This window comes from Drosophila eugracilis, unplaced genomic scaffold, assembly GCF_018153835.1.
Source record: "Drosophila eugracilis isolate 14026-0451.02 unplaced genomic scaffold, ASM1815383v1 contig_415, whole genome shotgun sequence".
Lineage (NCBI taxonomy): Eukaryota > Metazoa > Arthropoda > Insecta > Diptera > Drosophilidae > Drosophila > Drosophila eugracilis.
In genome coordinates this window covers 483,733-511,043 of record NW_024573278.1, presented here as the reverse complement: position 1 = coordinate 511,043, position 27,311 = coordinate 483,733, and the positions used below count along the sequence as shown (strand labels likewise).

At 40.6% G+C, this 27,311-nt stretch overlaps 1 protein-coding gene across 1 annotated transcript; it reads right to left on the bottom strand.

Moving 5' to 3' along the window:
- Positions 1–8,694: 8,694 nt before the first annotated feature.
- On the bottom strand, positions 8,695–26,957 carry LOC108111816 (mucin-5AC). The gene is given in 7 exon segments (XM_017221420.2): positions 8,695–9,999; positions 13,290–13,395; positions 13,933–14,642; positions 15,156–15,390; positions 20,457–20,647; positions 20,650–21,030; positions 26,293–26,957. Coding segments are annotated over 7 exon segments (2,007 nt in total). The 5' UTR covers positions 26,360–26,957; the 3' UTR covers positions 8,695–9,682.
- Positions 26,958–27,311: the final 354 nt, after the last annotated feature.

Below are 27,311 nucleotides of genomic sequence, written 5' to 3'. Positions count from 1 at the left end.
GTTTGATATAAAATTTTAATTTTGTGTACTGAGAGGCGAGAACAATGGTTTCACTAACAAAATACTAACAGAGATGTACAATTATATTTTTCTACCAACATTTTGCCTTTTGGCAGTAAATTCCAAATTAACAATAGTCAAGCAAATTCTGAGAAGGAAATTTAAGGCCTGCCATACTCATGTTTTCTGCATTTTGACTTCATCCCTGCATTTAATTTAACTCGCTTTTATTTTCCCTCAAGGTATTACAGAGTTTTAAATGCAAGGAAGTGTAAACTTTTCCACCTCCATATTTAGCATAACATCATAAAAAAGTCTGCTTAAAGAAATCGAAACTCGACAACAATTAGGAAACAATTTAATTCAATTAGCAAGTTCTTGGCCCCAAAATTCTGGGTCCAAATTAGCAAGCCAACCCAAAGTGAACTGAAGAAAGAAGAAAAAACCTGACCCACATTCGCGCGGTGGTGGTGTGTTGTGGTGCAGACAAATCGAAATCAAGGCATTAACAAAAAATACAAGAGTATGCGGCGGCAACAGCAAGAAAAAAAAAAATAAAAGTGGTGCGTCAACAGCCAAATTGCGTGGGAAAGAGGGCGAAAGACTTTGTTGCATGCTTTCAGGCTGATGGAAATTTATGCACAGACCTTCGTGGGACTTTCCCTGATCATGATGTGTGCTGCTGCCGCTGCTAGTCTACTAATATGAAATCAATAAATTGTAAGCATTTTTTGTTGTTTTTTTTTTATTGCCATCCGGACCCGGGAAGCAGCCTTGTGTGTTTTTATTTACTCGATTTGGGTTCTTTTTCCTGCGCTCTGTGTTCTTTTTTTTTGCATAAAGGATAAAGACGCCAAAAGACGATGATGCTGCTATCTTAACTGGGTCTCTGGACTGGGATTGCGAAATAAGGAGAGCGAAACTGCCACGCTCTGCGAGTTTATCAGCGCAACAACCACTCGAGAAATAATGATGTCTGCCGGCTGAGGAGTCGGGTAACAACAACGCAATGCCAATGGAAATGGCAACAGAACACTGCACTGAATAGAATGAAATAGAACCGAAACAGAACTGAACAGAACAGTCACTCTGTGGGCAAAGGCCAAGACAATATTGTCATGTCTCATATTAAATATGCCTTTCAATCCTGCAAACATATATATATATTTTCTATATAGCTGCAGTTGTGTTTCTTAAACAATAAAGAGCCAGCTAGTTGCCGGCAAATGCTCTCTGTCATGGCAACGAAAATTGAAAGGGAGAAAATAAGTTTATAAAATAGTGCAGCGATTATATGAGATTTAGGATAGGACTAAAGGACTTTCCTGCATATATACATTATTTTCCGGATTCTCTATAGTAATCAGCTTTTCAAACTGACTTTTGCTTCGAATTTGCCAGTCAGTCCAGCTTATAAATAAACTTGATTGAGAGAAGCAACGAACTAAAACGTGGAGTAGTTCGAGAAAAATAGTTTAGTTTTGTTAAGGTATAACTTTTGAACTCGTACAAGGTCTAATGGCAATGGCATTAAGCGTGAAAATATTTCACAATTTTCAATGGAAGAGATGTAGTTTGTTCATCAATAAATCAGATAAGGTAAATCTCTGGTAGAGTTTTAATAACTTTATTAAATATTTGATTTAGAAGATGGTATTTCCTTTTAACTTTAAAGTTACTTTATTTCGGTCTCTCCTGCCTCATTTAAAGCTTTCATAATGATAGCCTAAATGTGCCGCCCTCTTCGCATATTTCACGGCACCATCAGTGTCACGAAATAAGTCCCGCCCACCTATCAACAGCCGGTCAAATACGTACAGGCCAGGCCAGGTCAGTTTCGGCCAGTAATGAACTTATGCAAATGAGTGAGTTATACCGCGCACAGAATATTGCATTTCAATCAATATCCTCGAGTCTGAATGGCATTTGCATACGAGCGTGTGCGACTTGAAGGCTAGGGGCATTTGAAAAGTCGCAGAGGAGGTGTCCTATGGCCAACTGAACTAGGTTGAAACCGTATCACGATACATTTGCAATATTAAATACTAAATCTGCTTTATTTAACCTTTAGCGTTCAACATAAAACAACATTTTTTATTGCCATCCATCAAAAAAGTATTTAAACATAAAAAGTGCACGATGGCAACATTCTTTCGGCCTTTAAAAGTGAAAATCAAACATATGTTTGGCGTGTTTCTTTTTTAACGACACAACTTTCACCCGTTGCGGGTTTATAATGCAAGTTTAATCATAAAGCAATGTGTGTGGCGATATTTTTATATAATTTAGTTTGCATGGAAATCTGCGCAACATCCGCTGGTAGACAGATGGGCCAAGGCAAAATTACCGGCGGATCCGGGGCAGCTCTACTCCGGGGGCAGCTGTTGACGGATGCCCTGGCCCAAGGGTATAGGGTTACGGGTCTGCCGCTCCCGATCCTGCCGGAAAATCTCCAACACTCTCTCTCTCCGGTTAAACATTTCGCGCATTGGGCACCGGCAAAGATAAAGTACATTTCTGTGATAAATATAACAACAAGTACCCAAGGCACGCACAAGGGCCCATCAGGGTCCGGGTGAAAACGCATCCGAAATTTCATGCCCAATCTTGGTTTCAGGGGCGGAGGCAGCCAGGGGGTGATGCACAAGGAGAAAATGTAATTCAAATTATAAAATAATTAAAGTTAAAGGGGAAGATCGAATTCTTTCATTCGAGGTGAATCCTAATCCTAATAAAATTACATAAAGATTATTCTGAAATTGCAATAAGGCAATAGAAAACTTTAAAATTATTGTAACTAAAACTTAGAAAGTATTAGGTTTAGCTTAAAAATAATAATATTAGCCCTTAACACAAAGTTGACTATGGAAGGGAAGCAAAACCATTCCCAATTTTTACCTCATTTAAATTGTCAAACGATTTCTCTCTGTGCACTTTTTGGCAGCTGTTATAATGATGCCAACGATACATCATCGCAAAATGCTAACATTTTCGGCAGCTCCGGCAGTCAACAGCTGTTGCCGCTGATGAATCCATTTGGGTCCGGCAAGCCAAGGGTATCCTTTGCCTTTTCCTCCGGCGGCGGTGCCAGTGTGCCGCCAGCCCTTGCCCCTTCCCTCTAATATTTCAATATTTTGCGCATAAAAAGGCGCAAGTTATTTTTCATATTCTGCCACACCTCTTATCATTTCCTTGCCTTTTTTCTGCTAATTTTCCTGCCTCGAAAACCAAATAAATCGTAGAAATTTCCAAATGTTTGCCCCACAGACATAGATATCGCCGGAGTTCGGGACAACAACAATATAATTAACAGCCATAGAATATTCAAGACACGCCCCGAATATTCCAGTTTCCTATTTTTCCACCGTCCTTGCAGTCTCTTGCCGTGCCGTTGGGAAAGAGTTTGCCTCTTCTGTTTGGCCAAAAATTCTTCTCCTTTTGTTGGAAAAACACACACACACACACACACATTTATGACTTGTTTTAATTTGTTGTGCGTGCTTTGTTTATGGGAAATCTGCATTTCCGGCCATTTCGTTTTGAAAAATTGGGGAGCTACAGAAATCCTTGCATGCGAAATGGCAACGGGAATAGAAGTGGAAAAGCCAGTAGGAAAGTGGCCCAAAAGCTGCTTAAATCAAATGCCATGCGTGAAGGAAAATTGAAAGGTTTCGGACTGAAGCATCGCTTTTTTCGGTAAGTCAAGCGATAAGGAAGAGGAAACTAAAAAGAGTCAAAGGTGAAAAACGGAAAAACTTCAACCGGTATGGAGATTTACGTTAAGAAGTGACTACCAAAAATGTAGGAAAAATGTTACCTTTTCGGAATAATATTTTTTCAACTTTTCATTTTAGAACCAAAAACCTGAAATTGATTTTTAAAGCTTTTAAATTTGTTCTTTAATCACGTTTCTATTTAAACTTGCTGGTTATCAAAACCAAATTTATTTCATAAAACGTGAAGCTCAATGCAATTAAGCCAATTTGTGTTTTAATATAAATTGCAGAAAGTGCGTACTGAAATAAAAATTACCTTAAATGTAATTTACTTACAAAAAAAAAATGAATTTTATGTCAAAAAAATTGTCAAAAAGAAGAGTCATGCAACATGATCAGGCGTTGGCGTTACATTTCGTTGTCATTAGAATTCGTAAAAACTATAATTAAAAATTATTATTATTTAAAGACAAGTTTTTGTCATAAAAAAAAAAAAATTGTTAAAAATATAAAAAAATGCAGAAAACCAAGTGAATAACTACTCCCTTTAGCATATAATATCCAAAGCATTTCAAGAGCAAGTCAACCAATCGAAGCCATGGATACCAAACCCAAGATAGCACTAAATTATTAATCACCTAACACTCTTTATCTCCAAAGGACAACAATGCGGTTGATGATTAGACGGCTTCAAGTCAATTTATAAGGACAGACTAAAGCAGGGAACCCTTGACGAGAGGAAAACAGGGGGACTTAGGAGGGGCGCCTGGGGCAAGCCGGTGAATATATCTTGGTCAAGAGACAAAAAGCTTTCATTAATTCAATATGCTTACGGGGGAGGTCAACTATCATTAACTAGAGCAGCAGACAAGCATCGTTCTAATGATGAAGACGATGATAACCGATTGGGAGTGGATGTGTGTATGTTTGTATGTGGGAATGAATTAGTTTGCATTAAGTATACGCCGCAGTGTACACAGTAGAAGCTGAGCAGGATTTAAGAAGTGTAGATGTGAGTGTGCGGGATGCTAGAAGCTTGTGCTTGTGCTTGTGAGGCAGGACTTATGACTCTCGCTCATTTGGCTGCCGTCGTAGAGTGCCAGAAGCCCTCGGGGAGATTAAGTTCCATCTCCTAGCCTCCGTTTCTCCCGAGAGACTCTCGTTGTGCCGGTGTATATGTGTGTGTGTGTGTGAAGCATGGAATATTAATTCCTTAAGTAATTCACAACATTTGCAACTAATGTTTGTTAATGAGCTGTGCCACATCTCCCCGCATCATGGCATCGTGGTGTTTCGCCTTTGGTTTTGGCACTGCCTGAGGTCAAGGCAAGTGCTGCGGGATGTCTGCTGCTGGTACTGTTGGTGCTACTGCTGCTTTTGCCGCTTTCCGACTTGTTAAATGCTGGAATTACCAAAGTGGAAAAGTGAAAAGGTCCCTCAATAAGCAGGAACTCTCCTCAGGGCTTCCAAATGGCAGCTAGCCCATGACAGCCATGGTCTCAAAGCCGCACACAAAACACTTAATGAAATAATTATGTAAAGCAAACAACCTGTCGTTATATGCGCACCTTGGCCATCACCTTTGCCGCAGAGACTTGCTTTTGACTTTCATTAATTTGATGATATCCAATCTTAATTATTATACATTTAATTAGATGACTTTTATGTGCTCAGCAAGAAGTTACCTTTTTAAAGTATTTTTGTATTTTCCAACTACAATCTGTAAAGGCAAGACTACCATGCAAGTTCTTTTCCATTACTATCTAGATTGATCCCCGAATGGATTACCATTCATTCGAAATAATGCCTAGGACGGCAACTATGTCAGAGCACCTAAACTAGTTTATCACATGCTAATCAGACCGCTCCTCCATTTAGAATGCAACAAATAGCGGAAAGAGTTCCACTCTCCGGCGAGGGGATGGGGGCTTGTAAAATAATTTGAAAACACGGCATTAGCGTAATGAAGCATGCAAAAGTGGGCGGTCGCCAGAGGGGGCGGTTGGGAAAAGTAGGTGAAGCTGTTGGCAAGCAGGTGAAAAGCGCACATAAATGCCAGAAGTTATGCAAGTCCTTAACTTTCATGAGTATGCCACGCTGACAGACGAGCTATTTGGTAAGGGGGTGGTTCGGGGTGTTGATAAAGGGGGTTGAAAAAGGGCGGGAAAGGTGCCGCTAAAGAAAAACTGTTGTTGCAAATGCAGATAGCACTGGCTGCTGGCTGGGTGCAAGTGGCGTATCACACATGTTTGTCATGTGAATGGCGCTGCCTCAAAGTGTCTGTCTGGATTCAGGTTGAGTGCGAGTTCTCTCACAGAACTTTACACCGCACTCATACTTACAGTCAAACACTGTTAAAAATAAAAGTTTCGTTTTTACTTACCTTTTGCCCAGTCAAAATATTCATATGTTATCCATGATACTAATGACAAGCTAACATGGTAAACTAATTTTTATTTTTCAAATATTTTAAATTTTTGAACTTTTATTGTTCCCAATATTTCTCAGTGCACTCACACCTTACCGGAAAGCCTCGTATTCTTATTCAGTGCGTAATCTTCGCCTTTTTCACAGTTTTTCCGTGCACTTTTATTGCATCCTTTCAGGGCGTCTCCTAGGAGGACTAGGAGGACGAGCAGCACCAGGAGCAGAAGCTTGTATCGACAAAAGTTGCACCTTGAATTTGCCACTTTATGCCGCGAGTTCCCCGCACTTTGCCGCCAGTTAAGTAGTTGTAAGCTGCATAATGTATTTACGCAAGCACCGGAAATTGGGTGCCACGAGATGGGTGGGGAAGGCAACCATAAAGCCTTGTGGCAGCCATCGTGCTAAACGCGCATAGACAAGTGTGATCCCCTGCGGATGCCAACGTGGGGACGTGGGATGCGGATGCGGATGTGGATGTGGATGCGGGCACTCTTTGGTTTCTCCTGGCATATTTTATGGCGTTCTGAATCCAGCTAAATTGCAACAACTCGCTGCTGCAGAGCGGATTTGATTAATATGCAACGTGCACGTAGTTCGGCAAGCTGCGGTTTACTGCCAGCCATGTGAGTTGCTCAGATTTTCAACTCTTTCGGTTTCAAAAATTAACGTTTCTCTGATTTTTGGTAGCATTTCCTAGGAGAAGCCATACCAAATTAAAGAATTAAATTCAGATTTCCCTGCGGCTTAGTGCCTGAAAGACCCAAGTTTATCTGATTTAATAAAAAGGAAGATATATTTTCAGCTACTGGTAATTTTACTAGTTCTTTGAATGCCAACTTTATGTTAATTCCTGTGTAATTGGCCAACATTTAGTTTTTAAAACTGACTCGGCACGATTAAAGGACGGAAAAGAGAATGCAAATATGGAATTGTCAGGGAGGGAAAGACAGAGGCAGATAGGTGGGCTTTGACATTCATAGAGTTCAGGGCCGAAAGCAGACGAATACTGGTCCAATTCCTTGCCCTCATTGTCATAATCATCAGCAGCCTTGCCAGCCACCAGGCAAATTTTGTGCGGCAATATGCAAATTAACTTAAATGTCAACGTTGGTAAAATTTTAAAAACGACAAACGCAGAATTCCATCTGAAAAAAGGGTGGCAAACGTGGTCGGTCGCCAGCAATGGCAGCAATGGAAATTCGTCGGAATTGTGCACCAAATACACGGGTTTGGGCCAGAAGAGAGATGGTGACAAACTGCAAACGTCAACCAATTTTTTTCTTCTTTCTCATTTCTGCTCCCCTACTCCTCTACTTTGGTATGTACAGAGGCTGGGAGTGAGTGAAACTCGGTGACAATGATGTTAACTAGAGTGTGAAAACTATGATTGGCTGACAACGAGGAGGATGAGCAGGAGGACGAGGGCTTGTACTCCACACACAGCCTGATTTATGCCATATTCTTGCTCATCTCACCGCTCAGGGGTCGTCACCTGCATCCCATCACTCCACGTTTCTCGGCTCGTCAACCACTTTGGGTACGCTTGTTGCAACAAATGCCACAAACGGTTTTCATTTTCATTTTGATTTTCCTTCTCTTTGCCTAGATTGTTCCTATTTTTCTTTAAAGAGCAAACTCTCAAGCTTTGCACTAAATGGCGCTGAAAGAACTTTTAAGATGATAATAATTTTTCAAGCTGGCAGAATCTAGGTTAGCTAATGGACTATTTGCGGCTCTTTAATTTGGTTGAAAAATGTGGCAATTAGGTTGAGTAATGGATGTATCAGCCAAAAAAAAAAAAAGCAACAAGAATGGAAAAGGGAATAATCAAATAAATTACCATAAATAGTTTTTATAATTCCATTAAAACAAATTAGCATTCATTTGGCTTAAAGGAAAAAGGTAAAAATAGGAGTAAATTTCATTTAATGAAATTAATTTAAATAAAATGTGGGAAAGTGTAGTTTAAAATTCACAAAAAGCCATCGACTGCTGAATTCACAACTAATAATCTGAATCCCAACATTCTATATAACTCGTACAGTTTGGCATGGCCACGCCCCCTTCCTGCCCAATAACCACACAAAATTACTGTTGAATTCATTTCAGAAAAAGTTGCCTGCTGGTTGGGCGATGGGTGGAAATATTTTGACATCCAGTTGGTTTGCCAAGCTCCCCGGTTTTGCATCAGTTTAATACGTTGTTAGTGGGAATAAATTGTGTTCTTTTTTTTATATTTTTTGCCTTCTTGTTTTTCAGGGTGCATGGGTGTGTGTGGAGTAGCGGTAAAGTCATGAATGAATATTTAACAAACTTGTCTGCAATTCTGAGGCAGCGTTTGAATATGTGAGTTGACTGGCTAGAAGGAAAGGTAGCATGCATTTTTCAGGACACAGATTTTTCCGTAGTCCAGCTTGATAAGAATTTAATTAGAAAAGTGTATTTCGTTAGGGTTTTGGTTTGTCAGTTGGTTTTACTAAGTGCGAAGCGTAACGAGAAGCTATAATTTGTAATTCGATGTAAATTGATTTCAAGAAATAATCGACTGGCGTCCATTGAAGAAATTGTATTTTATTTATTTGTATCTCACTTATTTGTTATGGCTTAAGAATTATTGCAAACACTTCATTTCGTTTCAATTGATTTTCATTCTCTTAAAATTTGATGTTGCAAATCAAGTATACGCAACGTTGGAGCAACTCCTTACTATTCTGTTTATTTAGTTGATTAAGTTTTGGTTTTGTTTTAAGTTTTGGGTTTTTTCCTTCCTTGGCTTGGCTGCGTCTAAAATTTTAGTAAGTCTTTTATATACTAACTAATGTTTACATTAAGTTTTTGGCTTGCTTCGGTTATTTATTTGAATGGAACGCAGTAACACCCGTTTATGTACACTTGTATTCAATATTCAATTACCATTATCCTTTAGGCATAGAATGTAGTTTTAGTCTTAAAAAATCAGGGGTATTCATACAGATATCAGAAGGTATACGTACATATTTACAATTTATAGCTTAAGGAAACCAAGGAAACTTAAGGTTAGTTTCACATTTAGTTCGTATTCTGCCAGTTTGCTGAACTACTTGATTTTATTTCATAAAATTCTCTTCAAACACCAGCTGTCTTGACAATGTATTAGGGACTAATGCTATGCTTGCAATATCAATATGATTGGTTAACTTATATATGATACAACCATGGCAGATTCCAATTGATCAACTTAAGGGCAAATCTTCTTATTCGTTAAAGGCGAGTTCTGTGCATTCTATTTACACAATTCTTGCAACATTTGAATCAAAGTATACGATATGCCGGAAACTAGGCGTGATTCTCAATATTAATTTACACTCAGATGGAAAACAAATATGAATAGAGAGTCGTATGGTTATTAATATAGATTCCATGGATGTCGTCCTGTATGTATTGCCTTGGTGATGGGTGACCTTCTTACTCTCTGCTTTAATACGTATTTAAATCGAGTAAAATCTTAATTCGTAGCCTCCTTTAATGGGTAAAATCTCAGGCGAAAGCCTGAGGACAACTCAAGTCTTGTCCTCTGCCACTTTGGTGGCACTAATTGAGCTGCTGACTCTGATGAAGTTGGCCTCTGATTTGGCTTCTGTTTCTTCTCCCTCTACTAGCACTGTTTTTTCAACTTCTACTGCTGCTCCTGTGACCAATGCCCTTGCGGTGGCTTTGCTGGCATTCGGCTGGCAGATGTTCCTGGCCAGTGCAAATTTAATAATCCACAAAAGTGTCAGAAGCGTTGAAACATTCCGCCAGTGCAAATAGCCGTGACATCCAATTAGCGCACTCCAGCTGACACTGCCCGACTTAATGGCCGAGGCTGAATATTCACCTGCCGATCAGAATGGAATAGAACAAGTTATTTGAGAGCACAGAGTGTTGCGGTTTTTTGAACAGCAACTGTGACAGCAACAGCACCACCACCAGCATAAATCCCACCGCCATGGTAGGAAAAACTAATTCAATAATGACACTGCAATCCGCCCAATTTCCCAGAACCCAAATCGCACCCAATCCGCAGCCATCACAATCAATTTTTGACTAAAAATTAAATCTACCCAGACTCGACTCCGCACAGCTCAACTCGTCTGCGTTCGATTGGATAAATAAAGTGCCCATTGTAATTAAATATTTCTATTCAAAAATTGAACAGCAAACATGAGTGGGTTTTCGGATGCGGTTTATCTACGTTCGTCTGGGTGGTTCGTGAGTTTTGGGCACGGCTAATACAGCTGATGGATTTTTGTGGCATCCGCGTGAAATGCGTACATGGCAAATATTGAAACTGCATCGGCATGCCAACGAAATGAACTCGAAGTTTCAAATTAAATAAACCAAGCCCTTGATCCCCGAGCAGCTCATTAGGGTTGAAATTGCAATTGCAATAAAAGTGTGAAAATCAATATTAAATTATAATTTAAGATCTAATTTAGGGAAATTTTTAAGTAACAAGTTTCAATTCCAAATTTGTATCCCAAAACCTATCAGATTTCCCATTCCAATAAGGAGTCGATAAGTTAACCATAATTAGGCCACACTAATTAGGAGTTTCTCAGCACTAGCTCTTCCATTAACCCCCTGGGTTATCAATTACCATAACCACTGAATGTATCCTACGGCAACCGTAACAAAATCATGCGAGTCATCACAAAATGGCTCTAAAACGAGCTGCGGTCTGCGAAATCAATTATGCAATGTTTCCGGGGGCGGTGGGCGGTGGGGGAACTTGTCGAATATGTATGAAATTACTTATTTAAAATAATTAAACTTGAATAAATTTAAAAGCCAACCGCACGCTGACATTGCCACTTCACAAAGCCCAGCAAACGAGTAAGCAAATTAATTATGCCACCGGAAAGGGGATAGGGCCTAGGGCCGGGCAGTCTAGCTGATTTAATAAATCACAGAAGGGCGAGTGCAATTAAAATAAAAATCCCTGAATAAATAAATGATAATATCATTAAGTTATTAATAATCATTTGTCATGATGCACACAGACACCGAACGTTGTGCCAGCGTTGCGGCAATAAACATACAAATTTGTAATATGCCACAACAATTGTGCCGCAGAAATGACATTAAGTTTATTAACCTTTTCGCACTTGCACATGATTCGTGGAAAATGTTATTAAAATTATGTAAAAAGCGCAAAGTAGGGGCCTCTTCTGTCTGAAATTTCATTATTGTCTGGCACTCAGCCAGGCTCACACGAGCCTACTCCACTCCCCACACATGCAGATATATATAATACATAAAAATATATATATCTCTCTGGAGCATTGTTTTTCATTATCCTCGGCTTTAACATCCTTTCACTCATTTGGCCCAGCTTAACAGCAACAGCAACAAAAAAAGAGAGTGAAAAACTCGTGGCAAGTGGGCTGTGAGCCTTTCTTTTATCTGCGTCAATTAGTCGAATATTAAAAATACATTAATTCCTTGTTATAAATGATGTTTGCTCTCGCCCCACATGGCAGCCATTTCACAGAAAATTAAATTGTGAATTTCATTTTACAATCTCGTCGGCAGAAATATCTTTGACAATTGTTTGCCCTTTCTGACCTAGACTCAAGCCCCCTTAAGAGCCGCCCTTAAACCCGGTCTACCTAGGTTTTTTATGGCCATTATTTGTTGCGTGACAGTCGTCGTAGCAGCAACTTGTCTACCTGTCTGCCCAAAAATCCTGCTGCGAGTCCTTGTCCTCCGTCAGGTGTCATCAGTCACAATCGCTCGGCATTTGTTTTGCCGGATCTCAGACGAGTGTGAGTTAACACTCCGGCCCTGTCGAATCATATTGTCATGTGCTGAAGTGCCTTTAAGTAGCGTGCTCCAAACGGGAAACGACAGGCTACAAATAGCAGTCAAACGCAAACACAGGACGAGGACAGACGAGGACATGTCGGAGCTGACAGCCAGGAACAGGAACTGGATCAGCAATAGGAACGACAACACATTGCCAGCGGGAGTGATGGACAAACGATTTAAATGCAAGCGGAAATTTGTGGCAACAAGCTCACACGGTCAAAAACTGTGTCGATGGCATTGCATTTCACAGCTTAAAAATAAGTCTCAAAGAGAGAATTCCTATTGTAAATATTTTTAATACGAATGAGTTAACTTTTACATAACTTTTTGTGTTTTATCTTCTCGAACAATACTCTTCTGTTTGGTAATGAAAAAATATTGTTATTAAAGGGTAATTAAAAAACAATGAAGTCAGATGAAAAGTTGTCACAAAAAAGGTGACCGAACTTAATACCTGTTTTTTCCTCTTAATCAACTATAAAAAATAATATAAAAATAAGAACTTAAACAAAATCGAATGACAGAAAAATAATAGTGTATTTTTGTAGTGTAAACCAATAGAGAGGCAAATAGAGCGGAGTGAGACGAAAAATCGGACAGATAGCTAACCATTACGTAGCGACATTTATAGGTCAGTCATCGCAGTCTCCAGCATCACTGTCATTGTTGTAGGCGTCCTTGGTCCTCGGACTCAACAGTGTCCTGGCCAGTGTTGCCTGGCGGACATTGAGCAAATAACGCAATTGTGGCCATTTCGAGATAACAATAAAACTGCAACTGTTCCTTTACTGGGACCGACTCTTTCGGTTTGGTTTTCGGTTTTCGTTATTCGTTATTCGGTTCTCGGTACTCGGTTTCATTTCGTTTCGTTTCGCTGCCATTGTGTTTGCCATTGTAGAAAATTGTGTAAACAAAATAAAAACCTCTCGAATGGTTAGAACAGTGGTTAGTGAGGGGATTAAAAAGGGGAACCATTTTGTTAAATTTTCTGTGCTTTTTGGCCATGTTTGTTGTGAAACTTTTTCCTTTCTTTCGGGTAAGTTCAATTTACATTCATAATTGGTGGGCCTGGGCTGCTGTCGAAGCAATTTGCCACACTGTGCTGATATTTTGCGAAAATCAAAAGTCAAACCAAACACAAACGCATCCGAAAAAAAATTCAATTAAGCTAAATGAAAACTTAATTCAATTGCTCCGCCGTTCAGACAGACAAACAGTTAAAACCGCCCCGCCAACGACCTCACCTCAGCTCAGCTGCTCAACCGCCCACTCAATGGCCCAGCCACCCACACTATACCACCAATCCATCCCCCTTACCGTTCAGCACGTGGAGCACTATGGTGCGGGGGGCACTGTTCGAGGGGCTGCACGTGTAGTTTCCGGAATCCAGTTTGACTACGGCCGGAATGATGAGAGAAGCCGTCTGCAATGATATAATAAGAGCACACACATGAATATAGCGGTACAGTGAGGCTTCCTTTAGAAAGGTCATGGATACATGGTAACAAAATAACATCATGTGCATATTTTATAAAGATTTCCCTTATGAATGTTGATCTACCAATGAAAGGTATTCAATTTTTCAATGTATCTTTGGGAGATGAAAAATAAAAATTGTAATGATTAATTTCAAAACAAAACTGTTTTGGATTCTCGGAAGCATTTAGCTTTAGTTCCGCTTAAAGAAGTGCACCTGTACGGTAATATTATTCATCTGCCGAGACAGCCGTCAGACGGGATCGAGTGTGGCAGGCGCGGACTGCTGGGGCCGTATTAAAAATTATAATTTGACAAACGTTGACAATAAGAATTTAATAAAAATTATTTTACCTGCCTCGCATTCACGCCAATTTGCGTAATGAAAAGGCATTTAATGGGAACATTTTCCACTGAGCAAATTTCCAGTGGGCGAAACGGGAGGAGTGGCAATTTCAGGGGCAGAATGCGGTAAGCCACTTACTGTTATCTGCTTAATGAAACTGCTGCTTGGCAGCATGGTTGTCGTTGTTGTGGCAGGAGTTGTTGCCGCTTCAGCTTCTGTTGTTGTCAGCCAGGAGCTGGTTGTTGCTGCTGCTGATGTGGTTTCACCTGTCGCAGAAGTTGCTGCTGTTGCTCCTGCCAAGGAAGTTGAACTTGTTGGGCTAAGAAGTCCTCCTCCCGTCGACGTCCCAGAAGTCGAAGATGTTGCATCCACCTCAGCTACGAGCTGAGCTGTTGACGTCGTCTCCGTGACAAAAGCTACTCCTGCAGCAGCAGCAGCAGCAGCCCCCATTTCGGATACGTCATTCTGGGATATGGCATCTAGAATATATGAACGTGTTATGGTTACCAAACCATTAACCGTCTCCGAGGATGTTGCTGCTCCTGTTGATCCTGTTGTGGCTGCTGTCGATGGTGTTGCTGCCGAAGTGCTGGCGGTTGCAGTTGTAGTTGTAGTGGTTGTTGTCGTTGTGGTAGTAGTGCTGGTGGTTGGCACTTCCGCTGGCAGATCGATGCGTTCAATTTCCGTACGCCAACCGCGACGATTATGCAAATAGATTTGCTTCTGATTGTAAAACCAATTAATGAAAAGCGGCGGCTCCAGAGCCTGGCTAATTATGCAACGCAATTTCACTTGACTTCCGGCCTTCACATGTCGCGTTGACTCGCCAATTAATTCGGTTTTCGGCTCTGCAAAAGGCAAGGGGAGAAAGTGAGATGTAAGGTTGTTGTAGTGAAAGCTAGGACCCACACACAGATCCACAAAGTTTGCTCTCGAAAGTGCAACGGCCATTGATTTATTGTCTCTGCCATTGCAGATTTATAGGTGTGGTCAGGGTTAGAGATTTGGGTTTTGATTTTGATTTTGGCATCGGTTTTGGCGGTTGAAGGCCAATGGGTCAGTTGAATGTTTGCACAGTGAATTAGAGACTCATGGAGTCGGTTTGCTTTGAGCCAACATGCATTGCTATTGTCCTTTGGTTTTTGGCAGGACAAATATAATTGTGGTCAAAGCATTTGTTTTAGTTTAGAAGTTTCTATGTCATATAATAATTTATGGTATAATTTGTAAGCCAAAATGGTTTTGACACCAACAAATTGGATGAATACGGAACGCCAAAACTGTCATTTAGATTTTGATTTTTTACACATGTTGCCCCAATAAGTATGCTATAAATTTGAAGCACGCCCTCCCCTACTTACCTACAATCCTTAGATGGACAATGGCGCTGGCTTTGGGCTCCGTGGACACCTGGCACTCGTAGGTTCCCTCATCCTTGAGCTGCACATACTTGATCTGCAGTGACCAGCGTTCTGGATTCGGTGAGAAGACCGATTGGAAACGTTGATCCGCGATGAAGGTGGTTTGGTCAACGGTAAGTATGTGCCCGTCCCTCATCCTCAACCAGGAAATCGGCTTTTTCACCAGCTGCTTGACCTGCCCAAATGAGATAGCAAGTTTACTTTCAATTATCGAAAAATCATTCGAATGGGGGTTTCAATTTTTAAAATTAATTCAATTATCCCGCACAAAAGCAATTCAAACATTAAATCCCAGCTGGCCGACCCTATAGGTTGGTCAGTGCCATGATGATGATGATGATGATGATGTCAGCAGAACTTTGCCTTGTTTGCGTTGCCCTACCTCAGCTGGATATACTTTGGTAAACTTCACGAGAAGATTTCGGTAAAGGGGGGCGCACATGGATCCCTGGTGGAGAGCAGTAAACAATCACGATAACAAAACGACGATTCATTTGTGTCAATAATGGCAATAATAATTTAGTGGCAATTTGCCCAGGCAGCCTCCTTTCGAGCAGCAAAAACAAAATAATACACATTAAATTGCCAGTCATCGATACGGAAGTGCCCCCAAAATCATCTCCCCCCTTATCAGGTATCTATGAATGTCTATATTTAAATATGGATATGGATTCGCAATAATGTCCATGACTTCCTCTAATTACACTGACCCAAAAACCGTTTAGTCAACCAACCAGTTGAGCAAAAAGCAAACACAAATCTCGGTTCATTTCAATGACCTCCCATTCTCTCAGTGTGATTATTGAGGGGGTAACTATGTATTGCGGTAACTGGCCGAAACGAAGGCGTCGTGACAGAGGCAAATGACTGTCTTTGAACCACTGTCATCAACTACATTGTCGGTGTCAGGGCCCAGACAACGAGGAACTCTAAGGACCCCGGCGACGACGACGACGACGACAACGTCATGATTAGATACTATAATCATTTGCGTTTTATGTGCTTGTTGTTGCCGCCATTGTTGTTGTGGATGTCGCCAAGGAAGTGGCGCTGGTGAAGAAGCCCCACGGTCTCCCAGGCACTCCCCCATTCAAGGATTCGAGCTGTTATTGCCGGTTGAGCACGTGCTGTCAAAAACCATCTCCTTTAAATGAATATGAACATCTCCGCTTGGTCGACAAATCAACTCACGGAGTACTTAGTCACCTGCAGGAAGGGGAATCATTAGGAAAATCCCGCATTTCTCCTGAAATATAGAATTATTTCTCCTTTATGAGCCTTCGATTTAATACTCGTACAGGAATGGTTCTTTAAGGTGACTATTGCCTTAGTGACTAGTGACTATTATACAGTCTGCAGTCTATTACTGTTTCTCACTACATATTTAAGTCTAAACTGACTGACTGCTGCGTTTAGCTCTCTAATTTCCCTTTCTCGTTTAAGCTTAAAACTAATCCTGTAGCCTATTCAGTTTCATATATTTAATTCCCTTATTTAATGTAATACCTACACAAGGCACACGTTTAATTAATCAGCTTCCATTTGATACAAAATCATGTAGAATTTAAGTACAAAATGATTTGCCTAGATAACTGGAAAGAAATCGAAAAAGTCACCGATAGAAGCCACTGTGCGGTGTGAGAGTTTATTAAATTTCGCCACAGTCTCCGGCAGGAGTATCCCGGCTCTAAGGACATTATTATCGGTCTGAGCATCGACATTATACTCGGTATTAAGTGAAGATGCTTATCCACTAAGGCCGATGAGCTTGGTTGGGCAGGCAGCCAAGTCAGGACTTTGAGTACGTGGCAAGTGTAAGTAGGTCTCCTGTTTTTCCGCCTCTTTTGTCCTTGCGGCTGACAAATATCCCTGTGTGGCCTGAACAGGTTCCCGCCTGGCATTAGCTAATTTAAATTTTCGCTGCCTTCGTAGATTGTGTTTAATTCCGCCGTAAAGTGATGGGCCTTCGTCGTTCGTCGGTACTTATCAAGATGCCCGACTGTTTGCCACTTAAAAATTGTTAATTAGTTTTAGCTGCAGTTCAAACTGCCCCTAAAACTGTACCACATAGATACAACCCCTATTCCGGGTTTATCCAAGTCTAGCAACTGCCATATCCAGTTCCTGTCCTCGATGGGTTTTATGTTCCCTTGACTGTCGTCATCACCCATCAGCCCAGAATCCAGATTGAGACTCCGCGTGAGCATCGTTTTCCATCACAGTCGAGCAGACAACAAAGTTTGCTCATAACATTGCGAATTTTCGTCTAAACTTGTTTGCAAATAATTTCTTTTATTTTGTTGATTCTCCTCAGTCTTCCGTGTTGCGTCTTCCTCTTTCTTTTCACACAACAATACACCTCAAAGTGCCTGCTTTCATATCTTCAGCAAAATAACACAGCACAACACAAGGAAAAAAATACAAAAATGAGAGAAAACTTTTCGCTGAGTTGCCGAAAAAAAAGTAAGAAAAGAATGACAGCCCGATGGAAGGGAGAGTCTGTCGATTCTGGGTAAAAAATATTCAAGTGCTTGCAGGCAAAGCATTTTTGTGGCTTTCCCCCTCAGCTCGATTTTGTGGTCCCTTCGATTCGTTATCCTTCAGCTGGTTTCTTTGTGACGCCCACGGTCTCAAAATGTATTATTAATTGATTAGGTTTAAGCAGATTTGAAGATTATTCCGGGCATATAAATATATACACGATGTGCAGCGCCAACAGCGCCGAGAGCGAATATGGTATATCCCAGATTGTGTGTGCGTATTTAAATTATCTGATAAATATTTTATAGTAGATTGTTTTTCGTTTTTGGCGCAGGAAGGTTCACGGTTGAGGGAACATTTAGCCAGCGGGGAAGTGTGCAAACTTGTTCAAGCTAAAAGTTGAGCCAAAGATTGTAATAATCTATAGATTTTTATCGTGTAACTACATTTGAAGTAATATGTTTATTAATAACCAATGTAGCTTGACAAATAAATTATTTTGAAGAAATTCAAAGGAGGCCCAATGACTTTCGCAAGCTAATTTAATCCAATGCTAAATGTTTTTTTATATGATTTACAAATGACTTACTCAATTGCATAACTTTCCAGTAAATTTCACTCGACTGATCAAAGACTCGTATTAATAAGGTTCCCTCTCCAAATAAAAATCCAAATAAATTGTAATAAATCAAAAGAGTGCTTTCTTAAGGAGCATTTCCAGGGGGTAAATCGGTATAACCCTTCACCCTATTATAACCCTCGCTGCTCAGCTGCATCTTTTAATTAACTAGGCACCTCTTCCACCCGCTGGTTTCCTTAACAGCTCAGTTCCTTTGAAAAAACATCTCAAGGGAATATGTTCGCATCTGCAGTTGTCAGTTGGGCGGAATACTTATTCCTCCTGCAACTTTAAGTTCTGCAGTAATTTCCTGTCCAAACAGTAACCAGTAAATAGTGACTCTGCCAGTGGCAGCGATAGAATCCAGCAGCGCCAATTATAATTTGCAATGTGAAACGCGAAAATGCGGATGTGCGGATGTAAGCCATGCGGATGCAGCAGGCAAAGAGCCAAGGAAAGATGGGTAACTAAGTTATTAGCGGATGCCAGGGCATTTCACTCGACCCCACCTCTCACTTTCCTCGATCTCTGGGCACATAAATGTGTCCTTATGTACCAGGCGGATGTATAAGCGTACATAGTGACAACTATTTGGGTCATCGTTTTTGAGGAGCTCCAAACAAAAATGTGTGTCTTCTTCAGCTTCTTCTGCATTTTACTCTTCTCTGGGCTATAACCATTTTACTCAGAAGTTGGTAACGTTGTAAAAGAGAAATGAAAGGCTCTAAAAAGTTTTTATATTCCTATTCAGATTCAGTTTAGTCTGTCCGTAAAGATTTTATGTGTTTACCGAAAAGGTTAAATCAATATCAGAAAACTATAAACTATAATCCTGTCATAAGAAGGATTATACTTAAAAGTTAAAATATATATCGGGAAGATTAGGGTAACGGAACTGCTCATTTTTATAATCTATATCTTCTTCAGATTTAAATTAAAATCACTTTACAACCATTTCCATAGTTCCCTTCTTTTTAGATAGTTTTTGTAATTTTCAAATAATATTCAAGTGTATCCATCTGCTTATGTATGCCCTTTGGCTAGGGCGTGGCATCGACATCGACATCAGCATCGGCAATTTCCGGTTTTGTTTTCGCTGAGTTCCGACAGCGGCCAGCGTAAATTAGTTCAAAGCTCTAAAATGGCAGAAAGAACGGAGAGCGGAAGTTGGGCCAATCGATGCCACATCCCTTGGGTTCAACTTCCTCAGCCTTCACACAGCTCTCTCTTTTTTGTGTTACCGAACTGGAGTACTGTTATTATAAATTATCAATGATTAATAAAAATGCTTTTGTAAATATTTGCACAGCCAACAATTTGCCGTAGAACTTCTCTCTGATGGATTGCTAGGTAAACAAAGGAGCATGAAAGAGTTTGCTTGAGCTAGCTGATTGAATTTTCAGGAAATTTTCCAGCCACTTCTACCTCAAATTTCCTCCCAATTATGCCTTCGAAGGACTTGTAAACTCATGATTGGGCCTGGCACCATTCACACTTCTCGAATCTGATTGCAACAGGGAAATCTAATCAGGGCCCGCTGTTTAATTAAAGGGAAAGTCGTGGGGAAATGCACATGAAAAAATTATATGTTTGTTCTCTTTTTTGGATTAGTAAATATTGAGCATGATGAATATATTATATCACATATCATTATCAGCTTAGTTCTTGTTTAAATATTCATGAAATGTGAAAAACTTCATAAAGTCAGTTTATTTTTCCTTTGTGCTCAAATTAAATGGTAAAACCCATTTAATTAAGTTGAAATTAGCTAAAAATGTGTATATTTTGTTTGTTTTTTTTCAGCATCAACTTTATTAAATTTCTGGAACCAAAAGCCAATTTAAATATTTCCCCTTTTGCACAAAATTGTTATAGCCTCTCAGGCTCCATTGATTTCTATTTGCTTTCCTTTCCCAATGAAAGGATATTCAATAAATGTTTTTCTGTCTTCTGTAGTTATTTGCAAATAGGAAAATAGCTCTGTGTTTATACAGCAATATTTTCCCATCCAAACATAAACTACGAAAGAGTTTCCCTACGAAATTGACAAATATAACAACTTTTACTTTACTAATTGATTTTAGGGGAGAGATTTCCAAGAGTATGGACAATTTTCCGCTCAGTGTAGTTGTTCAACTTACATTGCATGGCAGATAGGCATGGGTGCCGGCCTGGCTAATTATTGTCTGGTAATCATCTATTGTTGGCGGTGGCTTCAGCGTTGTTGTTGCCACCGGGCGGCGTGTTGTTCGCCTCGTTGTTGTTGTTGTTGTTGTTGATGGTGTTGTTGTGGCAGGGTCTGGTGTTGTTGGCAGAAGGGGAAGAGGGAAGCCCCGAACGTCGTTGCATTCAGGGCAATCGAAGCTAGAGATGTGGCGTTGTCCTGCGTGATTCTATAGCTGTGCTGCTCCTGGACATTCCGATTGCTCATAATCAGATTCGCCTCGAGGGCAGCGGTCAGCCTCAGCCGCTGATCGCCATTGTTGCTAATGTTATTAATGGCGACATTGTTGCGGGAGCGATTCGGCGGAGCTGCTGCATCCAAAGCTGCTGCAGCCATTGTTGGCCCAAATGTGCTGGCTTTGTTCAACGTCTGGGCCATTTGCGTTGTCGCCGGAATTAATGCCTCGCGCCTTGATTGAGTCCTTTGAAATGCTCGCCCATTTGTTCCATTGCTGTTTAATATTGATGTCTCCTCCGACTGCCCTCTGATGGCTGGATAATGGGACGGAAAAAAAGAAGGAAAATGAATAGGTTGTGAGTGGAAATTAATGACTTAGTGTTTTGTTTTCTGTCCGCTGTCCATGGTCCCTTTTCACCCCCCAACCATCGGCTCCGATATTTATATATATTTCAAATGCCATGATCCCCATTTATCTGGAATACTCGTTACGACAATTAAAACGATTTACGGCCCCCCAGAAAACATTTTTGTTCAATAAATTAATCTTCATTTTTCGGGTGCCTACCTCAGTCCCAAAATACGCAAAAGTTTAAGTTGAGTTCCGGGGAAAGTGAAATTAATTAGCTAATTACGAACTTGAATTGATTTGCATGTACTTTGGAGTGGAATGAAGTGAAGAGCCGTTTATACAATGACAGCAAAGTTTTGGGCTGGCTAAAAGCTGGTAATTGCCAGTAGTAAACTGCTTTTTGGTAGCCTTGGCAACTCATAAGGCGCCAATTGCCAAAGGCAAAGAGAATTTGGTTCATGGCCAATGCGCCCCACCTGAAATCGTAATAAAATATATAGAGACCAAAAATCGGCTATAAATTATACGTCTTTGACATTCGAATCGAAAGCTTTTGGGGCTTCTTCGGATGCAGATTTTCTGGCTGCAGCTTCCCATACACATGCAACGCGTAAATTTTGCCAAATTGGCGCCATAAATTCCGCTCGAAACTTTCCGAAAGTCAAAGATAGAAACAGCCAAGGAAAGTGAAAGCAAAAGTGCGTGTGTGAGCTATAGGGTTTGGAGAATTCTTGGCAGAATGTTGATAAGAAGTTCAGCCAAAGGTAGGCAATAACTTGGTGTACTTTGATTTAAATTAAATGAAACTTTATGCACTTTACTCGCTAACTAAACAAGTATGCAGGGAAGGATTAACAAAGGAGTTCATTCATCTTTCTTGGTACTTGAGAAGTAAAATATTACGAGCTTGTCATGCATACTAATTGGCCTTACAGACTCATAAATTTTCTAAAAATTAAATTACAATGGAAGCATTTACAAAGTCTCTCTTTGCAAGCAGATTGTATCCTTAAACGCCTAAAGATATGCAACACATTTTTATACAATGCAATGCTCTCTCTTATTTGTCTTATAACCAAAGCACAACGGCGTTTGGTGTTTGTAACTGGGTCTTAATTAGCTAATGAACAGAGATCACACAGATACACAGAGAGAAATGGAAGCCATCAAGTGCCCTTCGACAGCCATTGAACCTCAAGTGGAAATGGCAAGGCAGAAAGAGGAGTCGAGGGTTCCAGCATTTTCTAATCAAGTTCAGCGTATTTCGCCGGAGCTCAAAGTAAATGCAAAACTCTGGAAGCCCTTTTAACGATTCCGGCCAAGTCGTGCGTTTGCCTGTGTGTGTGTAACACTCTCTTTCCAGCCTGCTGTCTCTGTGTGCGTGCGTAAAGAGAGTGGCTGTGTATGTGTGTGTGTGCGTTATCATGTTTTATGTTTATGCTTCGTGTACGTGCAATAAAGATAAAGCGATTGCATATAAAAAACTTTTTAATTGCCTGCACTAATGATGCACTGCAGCCAACTTGATTATAATAAAGTTACAAAAATTCCATTTCCCTTCGAGGACAGTGGGTAAAATATTGAAAAGGGACAGAAAGGAAACTGTAATTAAGTAAATTTGCTGCCACAAAAAAGGAAACTTTATGTTTTTTGTTATGAAAAACTTTTTATTTCGGTTCTTAAGAGTGTAAACCAATATGTTTTTAATGTATTATTTTAAAAAGATTTTTTATTCCATACAATAATTTATTCCCCATTAATAGTTTCCTTACACCTTTCGACGTACTTAATACCTACTTTTAACTACACTTTCAAGTGGCTTAGAAAAATTTGCTCTCAATAATTTTTAAGACTGCACTACATAATTAACACTAATTAAATGAAAAATGTTCTCCTTTCCTCTGTTCGCCCTTCCTAGACCACTGTCGGATGCTTCAACTCATTTGCCCGCAAAACATATAAAAACCAACAGCTGCCGTCGTCTGGCGGACCAAGGAACTCGGTAAAAGGACGAGGAATTCGTGGCAGTAAGTGGGAGCACAGAGGGGCGTGTCAGGCAGCTATGAAACAAATCAAAACAGCATAAAAAAGTGCAATAAAACAAGGGAATTACTTGAAAGTCCGATGAGCAGGCCGAGTGCAAAGAAAAAATGAAAACAAAATAATAAACTGAAATTATTACGGAAAAAATTATCATTAGGGCAGCACGCTGCATAGGGATATCAATGAAGGTTTGGGGACCAAAAAAGAGGAGAATTTAGGGAGAAAGGACACGCGACAACTGGTGAAGCCTTAAAAAAAATGTTGCTTAATCTTTGCGCGCCAAAACAGAAGGGAAAGTCGCAAACTAAAAAGTTGTAAAAACAGACACGAACACAGCGCCCTGCTACGCCCATGCCACTGTAAAAACAAATTGTGCGCAAGAGTAAAAAATAAAAGAAATATATAAAGGAGACACAAAGCGATGGGAAAGCGGAGTAGGAGGGAAATCAAGACGAGCACTTGACGGAGGATGAAGGAAAACTTGCGTAATGAGGCTGGGCGGATGGGGAAAAAGCGGAAAACTCTCACACATAAAATGAGCCTCATCATGCAGAATTTCATTGACTCGGGAAACTCGGCAGGAGAAGCTGCTGGGACTGCACGAAAACTTGAGCTGCCCCCACCCCACCCAATCCCCTTCCCTACACTAAAATTAACCGAGCAGGCTCCCAAGTCCCGCGGGCATTTTTAGTAGAAAGTGTTTTAATCAAACGCCTCTCTACACTTTCATCGGCCGGAAGCGAGTTGAGTTCGCCGGAGTCTAAGTTTGTCTGCCGCTGTTATTGTTGCGTAGTTGCTTGTTTTTGTTTGCTTGCCTCTGTTATTGTTATGGCAACAATAATAAAAAACAACACGAACAAAATATAAAAAAACTATGCGAAAAATCGCAGCTGAGCAGCGGAAAATGTTCGCCCGTTTTAATTTATAAACTCGTTCCAGTGAATAATTAAATTTTTTGTTTCGATAATCTTTGTTTTGGCAATTTCAAAAATCCACTCTTATTTGCTACTAAAATCAGGCTTATTGCTTTTATATTAGAATTTGTTGCCAATAAATAAGGTGATCTGAACGTTCATTGAATGAGATCATAAAAATTCACTTTCATAACTCAAAAGTATCTTCATGTCGTACCATTTAAAACCATATAAAATGTAATATTGAATCAAAGGAATTCATTCATTTTCATTTTATCTACTTTTAATATGTTGCAATGGGCACTATAAAAGGTTTGTGATTTGATAGGGCGGCTCCTAGTTGCTTTTCTTTCAGTGTGCACCCCTGCAGGCTGACTGATGTCCTGGACGCGCCTCCGTTGTGTCCGTCTCGGGCTGACAACATTTCGACACTTTTCCTAATTATGATGGGCATGTTGTCGGGATGATGAGGCTAATACTGAGGCTGATGGTGATGATGATGATGATGATGGAAATTGGCTTAACCCCAAGGCGCCCGGGCGCAGTTATGGAGCAGCGTAATCTGACCCCCTTCCTCCCCTAACCGAGTTAATTCGATGCCAGGAGGACTCTCGGCCGGACACTCTCATCAAAATGCCAGCCTAGTTTTCGCCCATAATGATGACAACACTGATGAGGGGCCATGGGGGTGGGGTATGGGGATGAGGTCGAAAACAGGCCGTAACTTTGTGTAATAATTGTTGTTAAGCGTTTAAGTCGGGCGTGCCACTTTGGCGGCCAACCAAGAGGCATCTCGTGGGAAAATAACCCGAGACTTGAGCAACTTATCGCTACCGCAAGGCTATATGGCCAAAAAGCCAACAAAGGGGGGCCCTTTCAAGTGGCATGGGCCAGAACCTGGACTTGAGTTGGGTCGGCCCATTGAATTGTTGGTTTTGCGGGGGGGGAGGACTCTTCCAAGTTACTTCACTTTCTGCTACAAGCATTCAATGATGCTCAACTGGGCAGTTGAATTTGATTAAACAAAAGTAAAAGTTTTTAACTTTTTTTCGCTCTTCCACTTTTTGGCCAATCCTTCTGGACCGCTTGTTACCCAGATTGTTGTTATTTCCCGTTCAATTGGCTGAATCTCCTCAAGCGTTTCGTCAATCACTTTCATGGCCAAAAGAATCGAACAGCTTGCAAGGGGAGGCAAAAATAAAACAAAATGAAGGGTTTAGCAGGGGGTTGGATACCAAAGTTGCGAGCTTTTAACACAATTTAAAGCATCCAAAGGCGCCCCATTCTCCGCCCTATCCCAACCCATGGAAATTTTTGCCTGGCCTTGCTGCACTCTTCTTTTTTTCGACTGCACCCAAAACTTTTCTATTGAAAAAACAAAATTCTGATAGGGCAGGAGTGCAGCGTTTGATCGAGTTTGGTTCATTGATGAAAATGTCGAGAGTCACTTTCGTTATGCTTTAGTTTTAACTTTTAGTTTAGCAATTTCTGCCTTTTCATGTTGCCATTTTGATTTTAATTACCTTTCTCTCTCTTGTTTCCCTTAGATTTTTTCTGCTTTTTATTTGCTGAACATTGTGGCTCAAGGACTTGCTCAAAGGTCCTTTATTTTGTATTTCTTTTACATGGAAAATGTACAAATCGTGGACAATTCGGAAAACCGTTAATTGATGGGGAAAAGTTAACCGCTCAGCGGATGTAAGCGTTTGTAATTTTTGTATTTAAGTCGTCCGTTATAAGTTTTAGGAAAGGTTACGTCAACTAATAGTTTTAGTTTCTTTTGTTAGCTTATGAATGGAAAAAAATCTTCTTAAGAAAACGCTTATTTTAAAAACACAAAACCTTTCAAAGCATATGTTACTTCCTGCTGTAAAAATCTGCTTCCAAGAATAAACATTTTTTCTAATTCCGCCAGCATAAGCGCCGATGCAAAAATACCAACATAATTTAAATTGACCCTGACAAACTGAGCAAAAAATTTCGAAAGTAAAGCCCCAGTCCCTGGCGCACCTTTCATTTCCCTTCACCTCAGACAGTCTGCGCTAAAATATGCACAAAGGCCAAAAGATGTACGGCAGGAAAATGCCTTAAATTCGCCCACAAAATGCTTTTAAGCCGCGCATATCAAATTGTTTTCCATGAAAACATGAGAAAAAGATTCAGGGCACAGGAACAAGGCAGTACGAGGAGGTGGAGGGAGAAGGAAAAGTCATTTAATATGCGACAAATGTATCGTGAGAAATAATTTCATATTTGACGCAGCTTACCCGGCAAACAGATGAGCAGCAGGGCCAACAGCGGGATCAGGCGCCCCGGCATCTTGGCCAACTCCATTAAAGTGCCAAGCAAATTGATAATCCTTGCTCCGTGTCGAGTCTGGAATTGGACGTGTTTCGCGCCCCGAACTCCGCGTATCGCGTATCGCGTAACTCGTTTCGGTTCCCCGATTCGGTTCCTTACTTCGCGGTCCTTGGCCAGCTAAATCCTTTGGCCTTAACTGGGTCACATTGGCTGTCTGGCGGCGTTGGGCCGCTGGAGCCTGTATAAATTTATCCCCTGCCTCGGCGGGGGGATTCCGAGTCCAAGTCCGCTGTTGTTCAATGCTGTTGTTGTTGTAGCTCTTGTTGCTCTTGTTAATATCGCGTATACGCCTTGACACGAACAGCTGCAATATCTTCTTCTCCTTCGCGTTGCTGGCGTTTCTTTGGCGCACAAAATCGCAGGGTTAACATATTTTCAAATTGCACTTGCACGGTAAGCTTGTCGGGGCAATCTAAAATAACTAAAAGCTAAAAATGTCGTATGGGTAGCTGCTCGGCTAGCAGCAGCAGCAGCAAGAACAACACGTGGCCAATTTTAAATATTCCCACAATGTGCCCGTCGAGCTTGGTACCATCTAACGTTTTAGGTCTTGTATTCCTACATAAACATTCTCTGGCTCCTAAGGCCCGGCCCGTGTCCCAGTTTATGGCCGGCGTTTTGCGCCGCGTCCTGTTTTTGATATGTTTGTGCAAGTTTTCGGTTGGCTTGGGTAATGTGGGTGCTCTTGGCATTAGTTGCGAAACCAAGGTGTTCCCATTTACCTCGGTCATATCCAGAACTACTTCAAATCTCCCGGCTATTTAAACTATACATCTTGTATATAAAAAACCAAGATCGCCTTAATTCGAAAAGATTCCATTGGACTTATTTAGACTTTTTGATTTAAATCCTAGGTTTTGTCCAATTACCGACGGGAAAACCAAATAAGAAAACTTAATATTTAAAAAGTCAGCTCAAGCTGCTA